The 22,219-nt window shown below is 38.7% G+C and overlaps 1 protein-coding gene across 2 annotated transcripts; it reads right to left on the bottom strand.

The window, feature by feature from the left end:
- Window positions 1–432: 432 nt before the first annotated feature.
- Window positions 433–13,240, bottom strand: LOC141761624 (sodium- and chloride-dependent GABA transporter 1-like). 2 transcript variants are annotated; one of them, XM_074625079.1, is made up of 15 exons: window positions 12,833–12,953; window positions 11,435–11,533; window positions 10,362–10,493; window positions 9,765–9,865; window positions 8,958–9,067; window positions 8,706–8,838; window positions 6,016–6,150; window positions 5,828–5,931; window positions 5,611–5,735; window positions 5,279–5,391; window positions 3,498–3,629; window positions 3,076–3,178; window positions 2,645–2,745; window positions 1,564–1,731; window positions 439–1,160 (listed from the first exon to the last, which is right to left on the bottom strand). In XM_074625079.1, the coding sequence occupies exons 3-15, from the start codon at window positions 10,369–10,371 to the stop codon at window positions 1,065–1,067; spliced, it is 1,431 nt and encodes a 476-aa protein (XP_074481180.1). In that variant the 5' UTR covers window positions 10,372–10,493; window positions 11,435–11,533; window positions 12,833–12,953; the 3' UTR covers window positions 439–1,064. The 2 variants fall into 2 exon arrangements, with proteins under 2 accessions (XP_074481179.1, XP_074481180.1); XM_074625078.1 differs by lacking the exon at window positions 11,435–11,533 and having other exon boundaries at window positions 433–1,160; window positions 12,833–13,240.
- Window positions 13,241–22,219: the final 8,979 nt, after the last annotated feature.

Below are 22,219 nucleotides of genomic sequence, written 5' to 3'. Positions count from 1 at the left end.
CTGTAATATGTCAGTGTTTTGTTCACAGCTTGTTTCCGCTGCTCCCAAGTGGCCAAAAAGTAATTGCAGGTTTAAGGGATCATTCTTTTCTCAATCTGGGCTTTACTCCTGTAGCTTTTCCCATGGTGATAAATGATAGTATTCAATATTTCATCATCCATGTCACTAAGAGTGCTGCTCTGAACACACATAGCTCTTAGGGTTTATCCCAACAGGACAACCTTTAACCAGTGCTGGGGCCTAAGGCATTACATCACATCTCTGGAGTTACCAGGTGCAGTTTGTGTTTTTACTGACGTGGGAAAAAAATGGGTAAATCAGGGCAAATCTTTCATACACAGAACATTTTATGGTATGAAACAAAACAAAAACATAACATAATATTAAAATAATTTAAAATTTATCTCAAATCAGTGTTAATTGAGAAACTATCTAAGGTCAAAACCCTGTACAATTTCCATCACATTAATATTATAGTTACAAATTTATCTTCTTGTTTGGATTTTTGTAAGTCTGAATCAGCAAAGACAACACATATAACTGGATGGCCCACATGTTTATTTGCTGGACAAAAATATCACAGTGGCTGGTTGGTTTAAGTTACAACAAGCAAATAATCTTTGATGCGTTACAGTTTTACACCTAGAATCAAGTTTTACCAGATGTTTTAACGCTTCTGTACAGCAACATTCAAGACTTTTCTGGTAAGCTTATAGACAAAGACTGTGATTCTGTTGAGTAGTAGAGAAAATGTACAAGTAGGATGACGATTTACATTCATACATTAATGGTATATATGTGGTATATGTACACAGGTTCGATGCTGATCTATAGCATTCAATTTGTGGTCACTCTTTTTCTGCAAAAAAAGAACTCTATCCTCTAAATTTATCAAAGTTAAAAGCCTCATCCTCTTCCTTTATTTTTCGGCACAATTTAAGATGGAGGAAAAACATCATAGTAAAATGCTGTACGAGACTCCATCTGTCCAATTGTCAAATTTCAGTGTTGACTACAGTGAGTCCTGGCAGACGGGGGAATTATTTCAACCTGAACAATCCTGGCTAGACAGAAGCTTCGCCCACGCTCCCTGTGTGTGCAAATTCTTCATGCCCCGATGGCTTTTTATCCTCCCGGGAAGTTGTCATCTTCTGCCAACGCTGGACAAATAATGACAGTTACATCAGTCTCATATTAGCATTAAATGCTTAACAGTCCAGACGTGGGAAGTCAAGTGGACCAAAACGTACAAATAAAAAGTGTGAAAGGTGAACAAATGTGGTTTTTAGTTGTAATTCACATTAATTTAATTTAAGGAAAAGCAGAGAAAACTTAAAACTAGACTCTGAAATTTTAAAATGGTCTCTTACTGTCAACAAAAATCTGGTTTTGTAGGACACAAAACACTAACAAAATGTTAACTGTAACAATCAGTGTTTACTCTCAGTTGTACCCCCTTTGTGCAGTGCCACATGGTAGTATCCTACATAACTCTTTTATTTAACGGCAGGGAATAGACAATAAAAAACAGAGAAGACAGTGAGACGTGTAAGAGGTCTGTACCTGTTTGATGCTGCCCTTGGTGACGCAGAACATGTAGATGAAGTAGCCCGGGATCAGCAACATGGAAGACATAGCCATGAACCAGCCAATCACTTGGCCCCACAGCGGGTACACATACTTGCCCAAGGTCAGAGGGGTCATCTCAATGGCACTGAAGGTAAACACACCCTGCAATTGTACAATTATGTTATTAGTCCAGTTAACCAGCGACAGAATGAGAACAGCAAGCACCGATTTGGGGATTTTTATGTCGAAAAACATCTCGGTTAAAACTGGGCACTAGAAAAGAAGACGTTTCTAAATGTCTAGGTTATGTAACATTGTTTGAAACAGGTTTTACTTATAATATAATATAATATATAATTTGTTATGGACCTGTATCTAATATAGTCACGCTCAAAGCAACAGTTATTTGTAAACCTTGATGTCTAAGCAAGAGTCTACAGCCATACTGGTGTCAGCTAGTGACTAGACCACCATTGCGAAATCTTTAAAACTGTTGACAGGTCGCGTAGAACTGCAAACAAGGTCGATTATGACTCTTTCTATTATGAATTTTTGATCCATGGAGGTTTTATATTTGTAAAACTTTCCTTTCCTTCCTAAATACAAAGTACAGCTGAGGTTGAATGTCATTATTTTTCATGTATTTGCTCTCAAAGCATACTGGACAAATTAAAATGTTGACCTGTTGATGGGGACTATAAATGTACCAAATGTTATGGCAATCCATCCAATAGTTGTCGAAATATTTCAGTCGAGACCAAATTTAGTGGACCGATGTTCACTTCTCAATCAAATTTAGCCCATTTTTAACATTTACGTCTATCACTAGAGTAATGAAGAGAAAGACATTGCCATGATTTCCCTCAGGGCCTAACACGGCCACACGTTGAAGTAGGCTACAAATCACCACGTGGCAAAGGAAACCAATTCAGCAATGTCATCAATTCTCTACCTATGGCACCTCCTGCAGCTTGATAGATTTCCATGAGGGAGAAGGAAGCACATGCTAGAGTTCGACTTAGAAAAAACGCACAATATGGATGGAGGTTAAATCCATAATCATTCCCTCGCCTACCAGGCAGATCAGCGGAGTGAAGTACTTCCAGCAGAGCTTCCACCAGCCGCATGGCCTGTAGCCGATCATGTCCTCAATGTTCGAATAAAACCTATCAGCTCCTGTGGCGTAAAGAGAGGAGGACAAAGAAGAAGTGTGTGTGTGTGCGTGTTAATGTGGAGATGATAAGTACAAGAACAAAAGCCTTATGGGGTGAGGGAAAAGCTGATTGGACAGAGAGTCTTATCACAGAAAGTGGAGCAGATAGATGTAATTTCCTGTTGGACAGCGACAGTGTATATAGGAAATTTACATGCTTGATTCATTCGGTGACTTGGCACAATATAGTCCTTTCTATCCAGCTTCGGTCTCAGCTTATTTCAGCTGTGGTTATAGTTGATTTCCCCTCTACAGTGTTTAAGCGTAGACTGCATAAAAATGGTTTTCCCTACCATAAAACCAGGATATGGAGACGGTTTCGAAGAAGACGAGGTAGAGAAGACACATCCCACTGGCGGAGTAGTAATCAAACAGCTTGAACACGTACAGACCACCCTGGGAGATTTTAACACACATACATAGAGAGTCACACGTATCTGCTTCAGAGACCTCTCTTTATTGAATAAAATATTCATGATGAATGTACACCGCAGATTGTTGTGAGATCGTTTTGTCATTATCTATAATGCAGGAGGGGGCTCTTCTCCCTAGTGTCAGAAAAAATTTGCAAATGTTCAGGTGTGTATGTGTGTTGGGTTTTAATACGGCCACCTTCTTTTAAAACTTAGTCACACATTCTGCAGTACAAGTCAACGTATATTATACTACACAATCAACATGGGCCGAGGGGCATGTAATATGCACACAAGTGTACCTGTGTGACGTTAGAGATGCCGATGACGAAGGAGATGAAGCAAACAATGAGGATGAAGACCTTCTTCCTCTTCCTCAGCACCAGGGGATATTCATCCATCAGAGCTGTGATGAAGCCTTCCACTGTGCAGAACTAATACATGACATTATAAAGAGATACGGGTCACGATGTACTGCAGTTTGTTATTAAAAGAGTACTTCACTGATTGAGCATTGTTGAACTCACGATGGACAGTTTCAATGCAGCAGAAAAAGACATATCGTCTTTTTTTATCATCAATAAAAAGTCTACCGTCGTCGATGAAAGATATTGTCAATTAATGTTCTTTGTCAAAACCTACATTAGAATCTGAATCAGAAATACTTTTTTGATTGATGAAATTGGTTTATGTTACAGTTACTCCCTTTCTAGAATAGAAATATATATATATAAACATAGAGAAATTATAAGAAAAAGAAAAATACGTGCTGTATACTACAATATATAACAATAAATATGGGAAAATAGAAATATGGAAAATATATATACTACAATACTGTATATAACAAGGGTGTAAATAATAATAACTAATATGGGAAAATAGGAATATGTAAAATATATATACTATAATATACAACAACAGTGTAAATAATAATTATTCATATGGGAAAATAGAAATATGTAAAACAAATATATTACAATATAACAGTGTAAATAATAATTAATGTGGAAAAATAGAAATATGTAAAGCATATATACTACAATATAACAGTGTAAATAATAAAAATTGATATGGAAAAATAGAAATATGTAAAGCATATATACTACAATATAACAGTGTAAATAATAAAAATTGATATGGAAAAATAGAAATATGTAAAACATACAGTATATACTACAATATAGCAGAGTAAATAGTAATTATTAATATATAAAAATAGAAATATACTACAATATACAAAACAGTGTAAATAATCATTATTAATATGGGGAAAGAGAAATATGTAAAATATATATAATACAATATAACAGTGTAAATAATAATATTCATATGGAAAAATAGAAAAATTTAAAATATACTACAATATATAACAGCAGCGTAAATAATAATTATGCTAACGAATGGGATCTATGATTGTGTTAAAATGCAAGAATAGTATAAATAAGAATAAATTCAGTATCAATGCCAGTAAACCAGAGTATTGCACGGTTGAATTATTGCACCACATTATTGCACTGTTAAGTCAGTATTGCACAGTAGAAGATATAAATAAACTAGAGCTGCTTACAGGGGTGAAATAAGGGCCAGTCTATTGACTCAGAGTTGAGAAGTTTGATGGCCACAGGCAGGAATGACTTCCTGTGGTGAATCTCTGTACTCCTATGCTTGACCAGCACATCATGGAGTGGGTGGGAGACAACCCACAATGCAATACAACCACTGACAAGTTAGATGACGATTTGGGTGCGTTACGCCAGTAGCAGCTATTATTCACTCGAGCCGCATCATGCATTTTAGATACTGTCATGACAGAATTTCATAGACTCAAAGAGAGATAAAAACAAATTATGTTTTAAAATAGTAGTATGTAAGTTGCTAATACTGCTTGGGTCATTTTTGACTATTATTCCCAATCACAATCGTTCATGCTGTTTTTTAAAATTTCTCCTAATGAAAGAAGAGATGAATATTTTCTTAGAATACAGCAGCAGACAGTATGATCTAAATCATGTATGCAATTATACAGCTTTTTTTGGTGTTTTAGGGTCATATCAGCAGGTAAAGTGTGTGCTGTTTGTACCTGACTGTCCAGGCCCAGCATCATGAGCATGGAGAAGAAGAGGATGGCCCACAGGGAAGACATGGGCAGCTGGGTGACGGCCTGAGGATAAGCTAAAAACGCCAGACCCGGACCTAAAGGTCACACAGAAGACACACCATTTCAATTACAAATGCGTTATCTTATGACATTAGATACGTAAATATGTCCATAGGCTATACAGTAGCCCTATGGACATATTTACATATCTAGAAAACATAAGAAACAGAACACAAACAGCACTATAATATCAAATATTATAAGAAGTCCTACGCTGTTTTTGCATAGCCAAACAAGTCAACACAGTACTGTACCCGATGCTGCCAATTCCTGGACAGGTTTCTTAGTGATATGGGACATGAAGCCTACGATGGAGAAGATGACGAAGCCAGCGAACATGCTGGTGAAGGAGTTGATGCAGCACACTATGATGGAGTCCCTGAAGAGAAAGGAAACAAAATTAATAGTTGGGATGACAGAAGAAAAAAAATCATATGAGGATGTATAACGCTTGTGACTGCATGCTCCTACTTGTACACGTCGTTGTTGTAAGTGTTGTAGCTCCCCAGTGCGATGAGCGAGCCCAGGCCCAGTCCGTAGGAGAAGAAGATCTGAGTTGCTGCGTCCAGCCACACCTGTCAGATACATGTACGCGCCCATATTCATCATCTGTTTGATTGTCTATATAAACATGTTTGTGTGATTGGATGTGTTGCTACCTCGGACCGGGTGAGCTTATTGAAGTCCGGGGTAATGTAGAAGCGGATCCCATCTATGGCTCCAGGCAGCGTGACCCCACGGAAAAACAGGATGAAGAGCATGAAGTAGGGATAGGTGGCTGAGAAATACACCACCTAAGAGAAAGAGAGAAAGAGAGAGAGAGCAACTTCTTTTAATGTGTTCAAATTAAAATATATTTCTATTCTGTCAAAGCCAAAAACCCTTATTTGAATTCTACAGAATTAAAAATGGAAGAAAGTCTGTTCTAAGATGGGATTTGGGTTTTCAAGTTAATCACAATTGCAAACAACTCAAAGCCATTTCTCTTAAATAATTAAAAGTCAACAAGAGAGGCAAAAAACCCACAGAACACAGAGTGCAAAATCTCAGGAATATTTCCATGGCTTCTCTTTGCCAGGAGACGTTGCCAGAGCCTTTAGGATGAGGCCCGCAGCTCTATAGCTGTAGTATAATCATTATGCTTAATTGGTAGTGTCCGTCAAGGCCGGGGCCGCGGGGGAATTCATTTTTTTCTCACTGCTCTCAGATGCCACACATTAAAATCCAATTATCCACCGGCAGTGAATGTGTAAATGTGCTTCTGCTCACATACATCGCTTGGGCTTGCTGTAATTTAAAAATCCCAGGCAGTAAGCACAGTGATATATATATATATATATATATATATATATATTTTCTAACTCTTTTTGCTATCACCTCTAAATTATCCAGCAGTATGGGATTGGATAATGCATTTAGAAACCATGTGTGATGGATTATGGACAGCAGATATAAACAGTCAACATTTGTTGTTCCACTCTGTGGAGCCAATTAACTTATCCTCTGCCCCACTTTGAGGTGAACTCATAACGTGACACTCTAAACACAGTAAATCAATTTCTCAATCATCATGGGATCAGTGGATGAATCTCTCTTGTTTCTAATTCTGGAACCAATCAATAGCTTTAGCAATGATGAATAATATCCATTTGAGCTGTGAACTATGAGCTTTGTGCTTTAGGATCAATAAACACATAGACAATCAAAAAGCAAGTAAAAGGAGACAGGGCTTAAATGGTCCAATAAACAATCACGTATATATCTCGTCAAGCATTTGCATTTTCTGAGAGACCTAAATGACAAAACACACCTATTAAAAGCTAATTAGTGTGTCAGCTTCTGGGAGGGCCCAGTGGACAAATGGACCAAAGGATAAACCTCTGCTAACTACTCTTCAAAGAAAGAACAAGGCTGGTGTAACTAGATCTACAGGTATTGGACTTAACTAATGATGGCGCCAGATCAAAAGGTTAATGGATCAAATTTATTACAATTCGATTAGACTGTTGTCAGGCTATTAAATAGGCATTATCAGTCGCTATAAACCCCATAGATGTGGGTCAATAGGGGCCTGCTATACCTACTACTATGTTTTATCATCTATTCACATGGTAGATCACCAAAAGAAGGAATAAAAGAAGACAACAGTGACCTTTAGCATCCAGTGTGAAACCAACAACTTGTTGTTGTATTGTGTTCGTAGTTATTTTTATCCAAAACACAATCTCTTACCCTAAATTTTAACGAAGTGTTTTTGTTGCCTAAACCTAAAAACGCCTTTTGTTTCTGTTCAAAATGTGACATTTAATTCAGTTTTACAACATGATAGAACGTGTTGCTTTAAAGTTTTGCTTTCACATTTAGAACATAAGTAGGCGTAGTAGGCCCCCACTGACCCACAGCTATGGTGCTTATAGCGACAGATAATGCCTATTTAATGGCCTGATAACACTCAAATCCGGTGGGACAAGAAGGTTTGTACCAAATGTCATAGCTACCCATCCAATAGATGTTGAAACATTTCACTAAAAAACAAAACTGTCAACCTGCTGATGGCTGTTGGCTGATGGAAATTGTGGTATTAAAGATTTATGTGCATCTGTATGAAATGTAATCTTTATGAAATGTAATCTTTTAAGAAACAGATGTTGTAAGCTTTTAGATTCCCCCTATATGTTAGATTTCATTTTGCTAGATCCCCTGCTGTGGAGGATGTTGACGCCTGGCACAGAGAGGTGTTTTAGGTGTTTGAGGTGTTTTATGGTTATCTTTGCACTACTTCATAAAGCCGTATGTCACTCATTGAAGAGATGCCATGCATGCACGCATTAAAGATCTTTAGGAGAATTGATTGACAAATATTGTGTTTGTGCATTCTCTTGCCTCTCTCATCCCATCTCATCACTCCAGACAGAAACTGATTTTAAGTTGCCATGACATGTCGCTGGAGGAAATCACCAAAGTGAGTAGGAGTCATCCTCCGGGCACCACGAATGTCTGTACAAAATTTCATGGAAATCTGAAATCTGTACAGTTGTGGAGATATTTCAGTCTGCTCCAAAGTCACGATATGCTATTTTTCTTTCATGTTCATGTTTTCTCTGAATCATGTTTTTTCTCTTTAATCAAGAAAGGACTCAGCCAACAGCAACATCGGCTCTGCCTCCTGAGCAGCTCATGTGTCCTCTGCTGTTTGCATGATTAAAAATGTGGAGAGGAAGCGGCTCAGATGAAGCAGACTGTGTGATGTAGTAGTAGCAGTCTGCAGCTGTAGAGACTAATGTATGTTTCAAGAATGAAAGAGGAAAGGGAAAGAGGAAGAGAGAGAAACTGAAGCACTGAGTCTGACCTTCCCTGTCCACTCCACTCCTTTCCAGATTGAGAAATAGACGAGGACCCAGGCCAGTGCCAGAGTGCCCACTAAGGGCCAGCGGACCTCTCCTGGCTCCTCCAGACCACTGGACATCTGGTGCATGTTACGCCTACAGGAACACACACTGAATTCAGACACAGATAGCTTCCAGAAATAGCTTCAACATATCCTTGTACAGGGCATCTCATACTCATACTGTATCCAGGAACATATATCTCGCCGACTTACTCCCAGAACTCGGTGACAGCGCTGGTCAGGTTGGTGGTGTCTGTCAGACTGTAGTTGCAGAAGCATTTCTCTGTGTTCCAGGGGTTATCACAGCTTTGCCAAGGCAGCTCCTGCACACACAAAACATACGCAATTATGAATATGAAGAAATATTTCTGCTTTTATTCACAGAAAAAAAGAAACTTCTATCAGATATAAACACTGAACAATATATTTTTTTACACCAAAACGCCTGTAAAGTCTTTAAATTTCCACCACCAGGCTTCTCTGAGCCAGCAACCATTACATTTTTAACACTTTTGCCTGAAAAATTATTAATAAAACCATTTTTTTTAACAAAATTGCTGCCGATTAATTCACTGTCGATCAACTAATCGTTTTCAGCTCTACTTAAAATATACAACTTTTTAGTTAAAGGTGCAGTGTGTATGGTCTGGTGGCATCTAGTGGCAAGGTCGCAGATTGAAATCTGACTGAAAGATCTCCCGTGTGCCAAGCATATAGAGAGAACTACAGTGGCTGACACAAAATCGTGAAAGCGTGAATGGCTCATCTAGAGTCAGAGTTTGGTTTGTCCGTTCTGGGCTACTGTAGAAACATGGCGGCCTGCTCCGTAAAGAGGAACCCGCTCCCTATGTAGACATAAACGGCTCATTCTAAGGTAACAAAAACATAACAAATCTTATTTTCAATTGATTATACACTAAGAAAACAAATATTATATTCAATTTCTGCCAATAGATCCTCCTAAATGTTACACACTGTTCCTTTAAGATTGACTTTCTAATGATTGATTATGCAACATACCGAACCAAAGGAGTTGAATAAGTAGTAGAGCGCCCAAGCAATGATGATAATATAGTAGATGTTGAGCCAGAAGGACAGAACAACAGCAGCTATACCAACACCTGGAGAGTGAGAAGAGGCACAGACGTCAGCATTTTACATGTTTTATAGGTCAGCCTATACAAAGTAAAACTCCAACAACATCACTCAGCGTTGTTAGTTATAATCTTCATCATCCTCATCCTTGTTGTTGTTTCTAATGTTTACTTGCCCTTGGCTTGGAGTATCAGTTGGCACAGCAGAGTTTGGCGGCAGTGGTGTAATTGCTACCACCGACTGGCTGCAAAAGATTCTTAAATGAAAAAAAGATTGTTTTTGTGTTTTCTGCACCTCTTTGTTGTATCCTTATCATTTTTGGCACGGAAAAAAAGATCCTGATGTCAAGTGGAAATATTGGGCAAAAGGAGGCTCGATCACCAAAACAAATCTTAGTGGTACAATAAATGCATATTCTTGGTGACATACTGGTCTGTTAGGATGCTCAGAAATCATGTCAACTAACTCAAAATATGTGTACAATTTAAGTGATATAACAACAGATGTACATCCATATCTTACCTTTCATCATAGGGATGAGCTTCCACACTCCCAGCCCCCCTACTGAGGTGAACTGCCCCAGAGACGTCTCCAGGAAGAAGAGAGGAATCCCAGCAAACACCAGGGTCAGAAAGTACGGGATCAGAAAGGCCCCTGATAGATGATCACAGAGTAGATAAACAAAATATGTTTGGTAAGATAATGTAGATAGCAATACTATCATTAACATGTTAGAGTAATACTGCATTTAACATACTGATGTAACTTAGATTGACAACTCATATCATAAGACAAAATTAAAACTAAATGTTCAACTTGAAAAGTTCATTTTTCTTCAACATAGACTGAAAGAGAGATTCAATATTGCCGTAATATTGTGGTGAGAATGACATATCCCTTTCTCCAATGTGTTAAACCACAACTCCTCTCCAAGATCTACTTTATTATATTATTAGACTTTTATGGAAAAATGCTAGAGGGCAGTCTTCCTTAAAATAATGTATCATTTGCATGCAGGAGACAGAGAATATACACTCGCCCAGAGAGAAAGTTTTACAACTGATTAAAAAAGTTCCTGTAAATGTTAATGGGTTGCTTAAGGACCTTATTCTGATAAAGTATATTCTTAAAGGGTAACTTCAGTCAAATAACCCATGAAAAATGTTTCTCTATTAGTTTTATTGATACTTTGAAAGAGAGGAGTGATGGGCAGAAAACCAAAGTGATTTAGCCACGGGCTAGTGAGAGGGGCATATTGGCTACTGTTAATTCAGATCTGATAGGTGCACTGGATAGGTTGAAAGGGACAATGGAGAAGAAGTTAGAGAAGATGGGGGATTTCATTTATCACTTTGGCGTGGAAAGGTTTGGGGTTTGTGAAAGCAGACAAAGAGGGAAAGAAGAGACTTGCATGTTGCATTTGGTTGGGTTCCACATAGTCTACTGTGGGAACCATTATAGTACTTCAAAGTACCACACATGGTGAAAGGGCTAGTGAGGGGACATTCAGATATGTATCACAACAACAGAGTTATCTACAGCGTGGCAGCAGTTGGAGATAGGCATCGTGGCACAATTTCACAGTGAGTTGTTACCATGGCAGCAGTGGTCATCGTTGGGGGCATTAAGATGGGTCGTGTCATAGAGGGAGAGAGGCTTCAGGGAGGGCAGCGCTTACCGCCCGTACAGGCATACTGTACATGGATGAGATGACAGCCAGCACAGCACCATGTAACAAAAGGCCGCTGGATAAGTTAAACACTACACTGTAAAAAAAACATTTTCTTTTACAGTTTTTTTCAAGAAATTTTAAATTTTTTTGTCTGTATTTCAAAATGACAGGAAAAAAATGTAAAAATTACATGTTTCATTTGGGATTTATATGTAAATGGTCTTAGATTTACAGTATTTTTTGTAATCATAATCGTAATTATCTGTATTTAAGATTTTCTTGATCATTTTTAAAGATAATTATTCTGTATTTTAGAGGTTTATTACTCTATTTTAAAAATTATTTTATGTTAGAAGAAAAAGATTTCATGGAATTCTAAAAATATTTCTTGTAAAAATACAGATTTTTTTGCAAAACTTCTGAGTTAATGTAAATTTGGGCTTTTGCAACATAAAATTGCATGTTTCATTTGTGATTTATATGTAAATGGTCTTAGATTTACGGTGTATTACTCTATTCCAACAATAAATATATGTTAAAAGTAAAATATTTCTTGTAAAATTACAGTAATAAAGGCTAATTATATAAAGATAATTACAGTTGTTGTCTTTTTTAACAGTTTATTTATGTTAATTAGCGGACAGTATTTTTCTGTTTTTTAACAGATCTGGCGCCCCTGCTGCCGGAAAATTTTCGTTATTTTACACTTTTTTTACAGTGTAACTTGTATGGCTGTGGGTTAGAAGAAAGGTGTGACTGGGGCAAAGATGGATTAGGCAGCATGCTGCCGATGGCTGGATGGATGCATGCTATACAGCCTGACAAGCTGCTGGATCTACATAAATGTTATAGTTATGTTAATTGTTATAGTTGTTATACGTAGAAGTATATGCTTTGTTGATTGCCAATGTGTACCTGTAGAAGATTGTTTAATAGGTCATTTTTGACATATCATAGCAGGTGTAATTGATAAAAGATATTATAATCCCATTCTATTTAGTTTCACAGCCAATCCAATGAGTACCAGGGCCCTGGCACACCTCAATGGAACAGGGCCACAATTAATGTTATTAATCACACCTGTGTTCATCCCGCAAGACATGAGAAAAAATGGTCTATGTTGGGTCAAAACATCATTTAACTTGAATACTGGGCTTCGTTAGGAATGCTTTTGGCACATTTTACAGTGTATTTATTGTGGCTTTGGGTGAAATATCTAACAAATCTCAAACATTGAAATACAAGTATGCATATAAATATCTTGTCAGAATTCACTTTAAACTCATTGAATATCTTTTGACAATCTCATGATACCACTTACCTCCACCGTTCTTGCCGCACAGATAAGGGAATCTCCAGACATTTCCCAGGCCAATGGCGTATCCCACACACGACAGCAGGAAATCAAACTTCCCCTTCCAGCTCCCCCTGTCTGGTGGCTCTTCTTTTTCCTTCTTTTCGTCTGCAGGGGGCGCCACAGGATCCAGCTCCTCAAAGGGAACTGCTTGTTTGACCTCTGTCGGGGAGTTTAAGTCCACTGTGCTCTGCCCAGTCTTCCCCATGGTGGGACCGCTACGGACCAGTGGGGTCAGTAAGTCACTCGGTCCTCACGGCCTGTAATGGTGACGAATTAAAGTCTTTGTTGCTGTCGGGCTGAGCTTCTCTCACACTGAGTTTGGTTCTTGACTCGACAGATTGAGGACAGTGTGCGAACGCTGAATGTGCAGTAACACTGTAGACAGACAGAGGGAGAATACAACAGTTGTTGCAGATGTGTTGTACCAATTATATATGGGCAATATAATATATATTTGGAGAGGAATTCACTCAAATTATAGTTTATGGTGAGTCATTTTTATACTGTCTCTAATAACACACAATAAAGGTTATTTGATTTAAGGTGGTATTTATGGGTATGCCAATTCAAGCCCAAAAACATAGCACAGAACAAGCATTATTGGTCTGATATGAGCAGGCAGATGGCGCCATAGAGTTGTGCAGGGATGACATATTTTTGTAGGCGAACCCGGAAGTTAGCATCGCCCTGGGTTCCCTCGACAAAAGGCCAATGGGATTTTTCCATTGGGTTTTGGATTATTGCAGATAATAAACTCTGTGGCAAACAAACGTTTATGACACTTACACGTTTTGTGCCGTAAAAAATAATCTCCACAAATGAACACCACTTTTTATGATTTTTGAAGTGTGCATGCAATCGGCAGAAGTAAAAAGCTAACGTTAAGGCTTTAAACGAACTACACCACGGCGGCATGAACGTGAGTATACACAACGTGGCTGTAAAGGCGGACGTGTTTTGTAGTCTGATTTAGCCATTTGTTAATCCGCCTTTTTTAAGACATATAAAAGCTTAAAAAATTGTGGGATATTTACTGACGAATTTAATGTCGTAGGACAAAATGTTAAAATCTCTTAAGCTTGTGTTAACCACAGCGTTATTTCAGGCATCTAACTAAACACGAGGGAACCAGAAGTGTAAAAACGCTAACTCGTTTCCGGGTTTTAGGACTCATTCCTGCAGCAATCTCTCCAGGTCATCCTTGAGAACACTTGCACTGTGCATCTTAATCACTGCTGACACACCCTGTATTTCACCTTTCTCTCCAATCCACCACCGTCAACTTCATGGTTTGTCACCACGATACCAAAAGAAAGGAAAAGACGAGGAAAAACCAAAGGTGCCACTATGTGCTGTTCACAAAAGAAGGATTTAAAGTCTGTACTGCTCACACACAGACGAGTGGACGTCTAGCTGTAATGCAAATTTAACTGCGGAGTCAAGTTTTTATCAATAGTTATTAAGCCGTTCATTGCCTGTGGAATAACCCCTCATCTCATGCCTGGATGACATCACATGGTCAGGAAGTTCATTGAGAGGAAGTTGTTCATGATTAGAAATATTGATTGACCCAGAAATCGCTTCATGCAGTCGATCAAGACCGTTTGCTGATACATCCCCCTGAAAAGAACAAAGATATTTTACAAGGAAATTTCTCTGCTTGTTTTCACACACAGAGGAGCTGTGAAACAGCAGGATCCCGCTGAGCTTGCTCATTCTATTACTCTTCTGCATACTTAATCATCAACCGCGTTAGACTGCTTCAGCCTGCTGTACTTTAATTTTCTGTGCTGATTCATTGTGTATATTCACATTCAATCTTTACTGATGAAAAAAAAGCCTTTGCATCATTTAACAGATGCATCATTTATGCCTTCTGGCCTTTGATGATGTCGATGAAAAGAAGTATTGGCAAAGTGGGCTGTATATATGGACGCAGATGATTCAGAATACAAAAAAGTGCAACGTATTGGAAACTCTGATAGATTTTAAACAGTGACTGTGATGTTTACTATAATAGACTCTGATCATAATATATTCTCTCCTGCTGTTGAATGAATTATGTTCGGCGTCTAAAAAAAAAGTAATCAACTTCAATCGAGCATAATACTGTGAAATGATCAAAAGTGTACTTTCAAATAGTAGTCTAGGTGCTTCAAAAGCATACCAATAATACCAAACACATCACAGATTCCCTTTGAGGGTGTCATCCATTTTGATTCAAAGTCAATCCTGCTTCTTTTTTTTGACAGTGGAGACTTTTAGGATGCCATTTTTTGTTTCTCTCAACAATTACGAACAAAGAGTTTCATAATGAATTCATACTGATTAATATATTTATGGTCTGTGGCAGCCCATTAAACTACAACCAACTTTGTTAACCCTGTGATTTGTGGACAAAATTAACAACTTATTCGATGACGGACAGTTTTAAAGCAGAGGATGGAGGAGGGCGAATCCTACCTGAGAGATTTCCAAAGTCCTCCGTCAGGTCATGAGCTTCAGTTCTCTTCACCGGCACCACAAAAGTCTTGACACTTCAACTTCACATCCAAAGGAAAAAAAAATATCATCTTTGAGTCAACAGTGAAAAGCTTCGAGCCAGCTCTCCGGGCCCAAGGGAAGCCACGATGTATCTGCTGTTTTTGATTTTGCAGCTCTTTCCTGTATCGCCGACTGTATTTCGGACGACCTGTGGCTGTTCCTGGAGCTGCTATCGAGTGGTGCTTGATAATAAAGTTCGACCTGTGTGTGTCTGCTTTGATTACAGCTCAGTTCGGACTGGTGAGGCCCCGAGGCCATGGGGGGATATGTCAATCGCCCAACTCTGGTGGGGGAACTCTATAGCGGCAGCAGCAGTGTGTGTGTTTGTGCTTTTGCGCGTATGTGTTTGTTGCGATAGCCGAGGTCAGCTCTTGCCAGCGCCGTTGCCATGGTGTTTCCCAACAGAGAAGGGCCTGATCAGTGAAAGGGCTCGTGGAGTTTTGGAAAATGAAACGAGCGATGGCTGCTGGCAAAGACCCTGGAAATGTATGACCGCAAATGCATCACACTCGGCAATCGGCACAGAGTGACATAATATTCATCCTCAAGGAACGCAGAGGCAGATAAAAGTGTATGAGTGCGAAAGAATCTTCATTTCTCTTCAAACTTTAAATATTTTTTTTGCGATATGCCAATGCCTGCAATCTCAAGTAATGCTCCATCTGGATCTGCATCTTCAGGCATACAGCAATCCCTTCTGCTAGGTCCCACTATCTGCCAAATGGACCATGGTATGTGCATGCCCAGTATGTAATGCAAACCAACACACTTACACACACACACACAGAGAGGAAGGGATTCAAATATTGTGATCCAGAGAGCCTGTCTGAACTATCCCCCCTTGTTATGCCTCTGAAACGGACACTTCGTTTCAATAAACCCGCAATTAGGTGCCAAATAGTCCCAGCCGGTGCCTCTACGGCACATCCAAGCAACAAATTGTTTAATTTTTGCTGAACAGTGGCCACAAGTGGCGATCAATGAATTGAATTTTGAGAGAAACTGGACATCAAGCAGGAAACAAGAAGTAAAGAAGGGTTCATTTTCATGATAAAACCATTGAATGTTTATCTGTGACGTACTGAGCGTATACTTGTGTAACACAAGAGTCATAAAGGCAGTGAGGTGATTCAGTAATCTCAGTTACAAAGCAATACCAAGTGTGAAGTTCGCTAACATTAGCCACCGTAAACTTTTGGTGTTATGGTCAATTTCTTATTTGTAAGTAAGACTGTTATTTCTTCTTTCAAGTTGAAATCACAATCTTATTTGAGCAAAAGCAGCAATATCCATGTAGAAATACTATGTACATTTGAATTTTTACTTGAGTAAAAGTACTTTGCAATTAGCTTCAAAATGTAACATACCAAAAGTGAAAGCACTCATTATGCAAAATGGCCCATTTATAAGTTATATCTTATATTATTGGATCAAAATTATTGATTCAAGTATCACTAATATTGCAGCTGGTAAAGGTGGAGCTCATTTTAACTACTTTATGTAGGTAGCTTAATCTAGATATTAGTTTATTATTATTATTAGTTATTAGCAAATGAACTAGTAACTAAATGGAAAAGTACAATATTTGCCTCCAAAATGGAGTGTAGTGGAAGTATAAAGCAGCATAAGATGGGAAGTAAAGTACAAGTTCATCAAAATTGTATTCAAGTACAGTACTTGATTTAAAAACACCATGAAATCATGTTCATCATTTAAAAACACTCGTGTCCTGGAAGTGGATGCAGTGACGTTGTGTATATTGTCTTTTTAATTACTGTAGCGACGGTAAAACAGCACCTTCATTAATATTAATGGAGTTAGATATGAAGCACGGATCGCTCTCGTTTCTCCTGGCAGGTAACCTCCTAATGTTAATATCTGCACCACATATTCTAGCACCAGCCATTTAGAAAGACTAATGAACATTCCCACAATGCCCCCGGCAGCGCTGTACCCGATAGCCATTGCAGTGCCGGTGGGTGGGGACAATACAGGGCTTCAAATGTGAGAGATTTAATCATATTAGCAGCTTAATTACACCCGTAGCGAGCCGCTCCTATCAAGAACAGATTCATTGCGATCTCTGGTGAGGTTTATTGTCCATGTGGACCCAAATGATGATAGCTGGCTGGATTGGAGTTGTCAAAGCTGGTTTTCATCAATCTGTTTACAGCGTCCCCCCGATCAATGCAGCCTAATTATGATTCCAGAGCACCCGCAGCCGAGAATAATAATAGGGAGCGATTATAGGTGACGGAGGCAGACTGACAGCGAGACAGCAATGTCTTAAAGCAAAAGTTAAAGTTGGTCAGAGTTTTGAAGATTAAGTCAGGATTTGATTGGTCATATTTCCTCCTTAAAAGACGCATGTTAAAATAGGGATTGACAATGGGAAAAAATAACAGAGAATGAAGAAAAAGGCATGGAGAGGTAAGTTAAGAGAGAGAAATAGAGGAAATGTAGTGATAAAATGCTAAAATGTCACAGAGATGATCATGCTCTGTCCAAAGTCCTATTTAAGAGCATTAAATTCATGCAGTAATGCTTGTTGGCTTTCCCAAAACACGGTCAGAATTTAAGATCTTCATTGTTGCAGATTTAACTCTCCCGCAGGTTCTCCAGCAGTTAAGGTGGCGAGACCAAATACAAATGTAGCGTGAAATAGAAAAGATACACCAGGAGACACACAACTGCTACCCCTTAACATAATGTAAAACCATTCTTATGACCATGATATTTGAACATATAATTTACTGCATATAAACGTTGGTGTGGCATGTTGTGTTAAAGACACCGTTAAATCCATGGTGACACCTTGTTTTCTTTACCGTGCAACGGCAACTCAACTCGGTATGGATATGGCTGAGATTTGCTGAGTCTGCATGCCCAGAGGTAAACTTCAGCAGCACGGTCATTTGTATGCATGAGCTCTGGTCCTGTCACTGCGTAATGAGTGCCTGTAGCAACATCCAAACAATTCCTCAAAAAGAGCAGAGTAATGCCTCATACACTATACTGAAAATAAATCATGTGTGCTGTTTTTGAAAAATGCTAAATTCTATGAATTCTCAATATTTCTTTGGACCAATGTTTAGAATAATGAAGTTGTTGTAGATTTATTGTATTTGTCAGAGTCCAATATATTATAGTTTTTTAAACAAAACATAAATTATGGAAGTTGATGTTGGTAAATGTCAAAGGGGAAAGATCTCTGCAGCAATCCTGTTCCCAGTGAGGAAGACTACATATTTGATCATTTTCCCTTTACGCATTATGATAGCCTACAGTTAATGAATGACTCAGCAAATCCAGATGTTTTGTTGCAGGTAAACAAACCAATGGTCAGCATATCCGGGAAAGTTGCTAAAAAAAGTAAGTAATTGCTCACACATGACATGCAGAACAAATCACCTGTGCAATTTTTTAAGTTTAGCCTTGGATGATTTTTAGCCATGCTAGCAGAAGGACCTTGTGGATGGCGAGGTTGGTCTGTCAGTTAATCAATCCACCACTTTAGTCCCACAGACTGTATATAAGAAGTGGACGTAGTCACCGTGACATCACCCATTGGTTTGTGGACTGCCATTTTGAAGCCTCGAGTTCAACATTTAGGCCATCAGAGAGGCCATCTTGTTTTTGGCCGTGGCCATCTTGGTTTCTTTGCAACCAGAAGAGAACGCTGAACGAGACATTTTTAGGCGACCAAAATGTTACAATTAACTTTCATGGACTGAGAAAGAGTTAAAGTTGACTATTTGACTCTAACTGGGACCATAATTTACTAAATGAACATCATGCTGTATTGAAGAAGACTTGAAACTATTGATTGAGACCATAAACTCATGTTTACAATGTTTACTGAGGTAATAAATCAAGTGAGTTGGGTCATTTTATCATAGACTTCTATACAATCAGACTTCCTTTTTGCAACCAGAGGAGTCGCCCCCTGCTGGCTATTAGATAGAATGCAAGTTTAGGGCACTTCCACATTGGCTTCACTTTTCAGACCCGGTGATTGCGCACTCACAGTCGTCGAGTAGTGAGTCTCATGAAAATTTGGAAATGCAAGTAGTAATAATTTCAACCATTATGTATTTTGAGTCAATATATTAAAAGCTATTAGATTTGCATTCTTTTGGAATTCGGTTTATTCATGTAAAAAAAATAATCCTCAATAACAGAAATGTGCAACCGATTAGAAAAGAAACTGCCGCCTTTGAGGCCTCCTCGCGAGCTGCCTCTAATTCACAGCACGTGTCGCTGCCTGTGAATCAATGCGAGGGTTATTATAAAGCAAGGAGCACCCAGGGGCGATTGGCATGCGTAGAAAGGAGGCTAATATTACCAACATTTTCATCCTGTAATGCGGTGGGACGATGCATGCCGCATAAATTTCCACAGGTTAAGGACAGACGCGGGGCGAGGTGCACATCAGAGAGAGCATGATTGTGTTAATGAGAGAGGAAGAGTGAAAAGATGAAAGATGATGAGGGAGGCAGGGGCAGATAAATCACTGCAAAGAATGAGGAAAAAGGTAGAGATATGAGTTGGGAGGCAGAATGAAAAGATAGTGAGATAAGAAAATGGAAAAGTTGATAGGTCGCAGTAGAGCCTATAGATAAGAGAAGAATGAGATGAAAAGATACAAAGCAACTGAAAAATGACGCAGAGGAAGATTGTTCCATCGCCGATGATGGAATAAAAAACTGAAAGAGATAAAGGAAGTGACGGAGGGCATTGAAATGTCTTCATTTACAGTTTGCCTGATACACGAGTCCAGTAGAGTTTCATTGGCGTCTCTGCAGAGTGTGCTACTCCTCCCTGGAGATCTATCAACCACCTCATTCTCCGTTTCATGCTGCTCGTCTTCCATTACCCCTGAGTCATGTTTTATCATTCCAAGTGTATCAAATCCTTGTGACCTTGTTATACGCAAAGTCATCGCCCTGAATATACCCCACGATAAATTACATCGAGACATTGTGACCATAAAAGCCTTAAAGAAGCAATCAAGCAGAAAACACAATCTACGTTATGTGGAACTTTTACAATCTGCATGTGATGCATTCAAAGTTGCCTTCATCTTAGTGGTTGTGATCAAACGGTCGGCTGAAAGATAAGGTCAGACATTTTTCCTTTTGTCTCGCCCTGTGGGAATTGTTGCTGAGTGCGGCAAACAATCAGAGGCTTCATTAAACATAAATGGAGATATATGGGCAGGGACTAATGGCCATAAATGCAACAAAGAGTGATGCAAGTCCTGCCGACAATGTCATTCATTGACACGTATTCATTAAGAAAATGTTCCACACAAGTTGAATGAGTAGGTTTGAATAAAAGTTGGAATATTGAATCAACAAAAGCAAAATGCGAGTGCAATGGAGACAGGCTAAGGGGGGTAATATTCTGAGAAAAAACTCTGAATTTCCAAGATTAAAGTTGTAACTTTACGGGGGAAAAAACTTGGATATTCTCTGAGATTACTGTGGCAAATTTACGAGAAAAAACTAAGGATGACTCAAGGTTGGACAAAGATGGCAATAGACATAAGATTTTTATTTATTTTTTTACTGATTGAGATCTAAAAGAAATAATAACTTGAAGCAAAGCAAATTAAGCCAAACCGAGCCTGAGCCTGCGAGCATTTTAAATAGAGTAGTAAGGTAGTGACTCCAGGTGAGCCCAATCTACCTGATTACCCTCCAAACTCCTGCAGGGAGAGGCTAAGAAACCTTTAGATTGCAAGACATGGTCATAATATAAAAGACAATAGGTGAAAACAAATACAGTAGGTGATTTAAAAACTATATCTGGTGTCTCTTAAGCTTAAAGTTACTGAGTACTTTTTAACTTTGGGTTCCCAATCCACCTTCAGATTGACACTGTAACCTTCCCACATTTAATTTAGTAGAATAAATGTCTCTCCAGTCAAGCCCATTTTTCACATCTTCCTTTAGTCTCCAGCAGAGTAAGTATCACTCCTGTTTCTTTCCCTTTGCCTTTTTTACGAAACAGAATGAGGAAAGGGAATACAAAGATGCGGCATCATTTGGGGAAGATCTGAGCTCATTAGTGAAGTGAACTAATGATGCAGCAGAATTAACTTAATGTGATATCCCAGCATGCTCAGATTAGACAGGTGATTTCAGCCTAAACATCACGAGTGGTTGACACACTGCAAATGTTGTACATTTCTAAATCTGATCTTTAATTCACACTTTGTTATTTTTCCGTCTTATTTTTGTTGATTGTGATTTTTCAAAGCTCAGTGATTCAATATTGGTGTGTATTTAAAGGGGAAACAGTTGAAAATGTCTCTGGAGGGACCTTCAAAATGTCTGAGAAAATAACCCTGATGATGTCATAGTGATGTCATCGTGGATAACTTAGATTTGGTTCGGGACTTCACATTTTTAACAGAAAGCCTGAGTTACAAACTGGAAATGTGTGAAAGATGTCAGCGTTTACCAGTCAGGGAAGGCATAATCATAGACTAAGAAGTGGACTATAGTTTTGAAGCCTCGGCATTTTGGACGTCGCCATCGTGGTTTTTGGCCGTCGCCGTCTTGGTTTGAAACCAGAAGTGACATGGAGGGTGGAGCTAAGTACAACTGAATGCTGAATAAGGCATTTTTAGGTGACCAAAATGCCACCGGGGCCTAACAAAAGACTATCATGTTGCATTATGGGAAATGTAGGATTCAGTGTTTCCGGAGCTGGACCCATGTTAGGAACTAAAAGTTAAAACATCTGGGCTTCTGTAAATTCAATTTTGACCATTTCTTTTTTTAAATCACTTTCCTGTGA

Source organism: Sebastes fasciatus, chromosome 23 (genome assembly GCF_043250625.1).
Source record: "Sebastes fasciatus isolate fSebFas1 chromosome 23, fSebFas1.pri, whole genome shotgun sequence".
In the NCBI taxonomy this organism is placed as follows: domain Eukaryota; kingdom Metazoa; phylum Chordata; class Actinopteri; order Perciformes; family Sebastidae; genus Sebastes; species Sebastes fasciatus.
This window is presented reverse-complemented; position numbering and strand designations above follow the sequence as displayed.

Coding starts and splice junctions, on each gene's coding strand:
- LOC141761624 (XM_074625078.1), bottom strand. CDS start 13,073: ATGGGGAAGACTGGGCAGAGCACAGTGGACTTAAACTCCCCGACAGAG. Junction 3,179..3,497: donor GCATCTCTAACGTCACACAG/GTACACTTGTGT, acceptor AAAATCTCCCAG/GGTGGTCTGTACGTGTTCAA. Junction 2,746..3,075: donor CTCCATATCCTGGTTTTATG/GTAGGGAAAACC, acceptor TTTACGCCACAG/GAGCTGATAGGTTTTATTCG.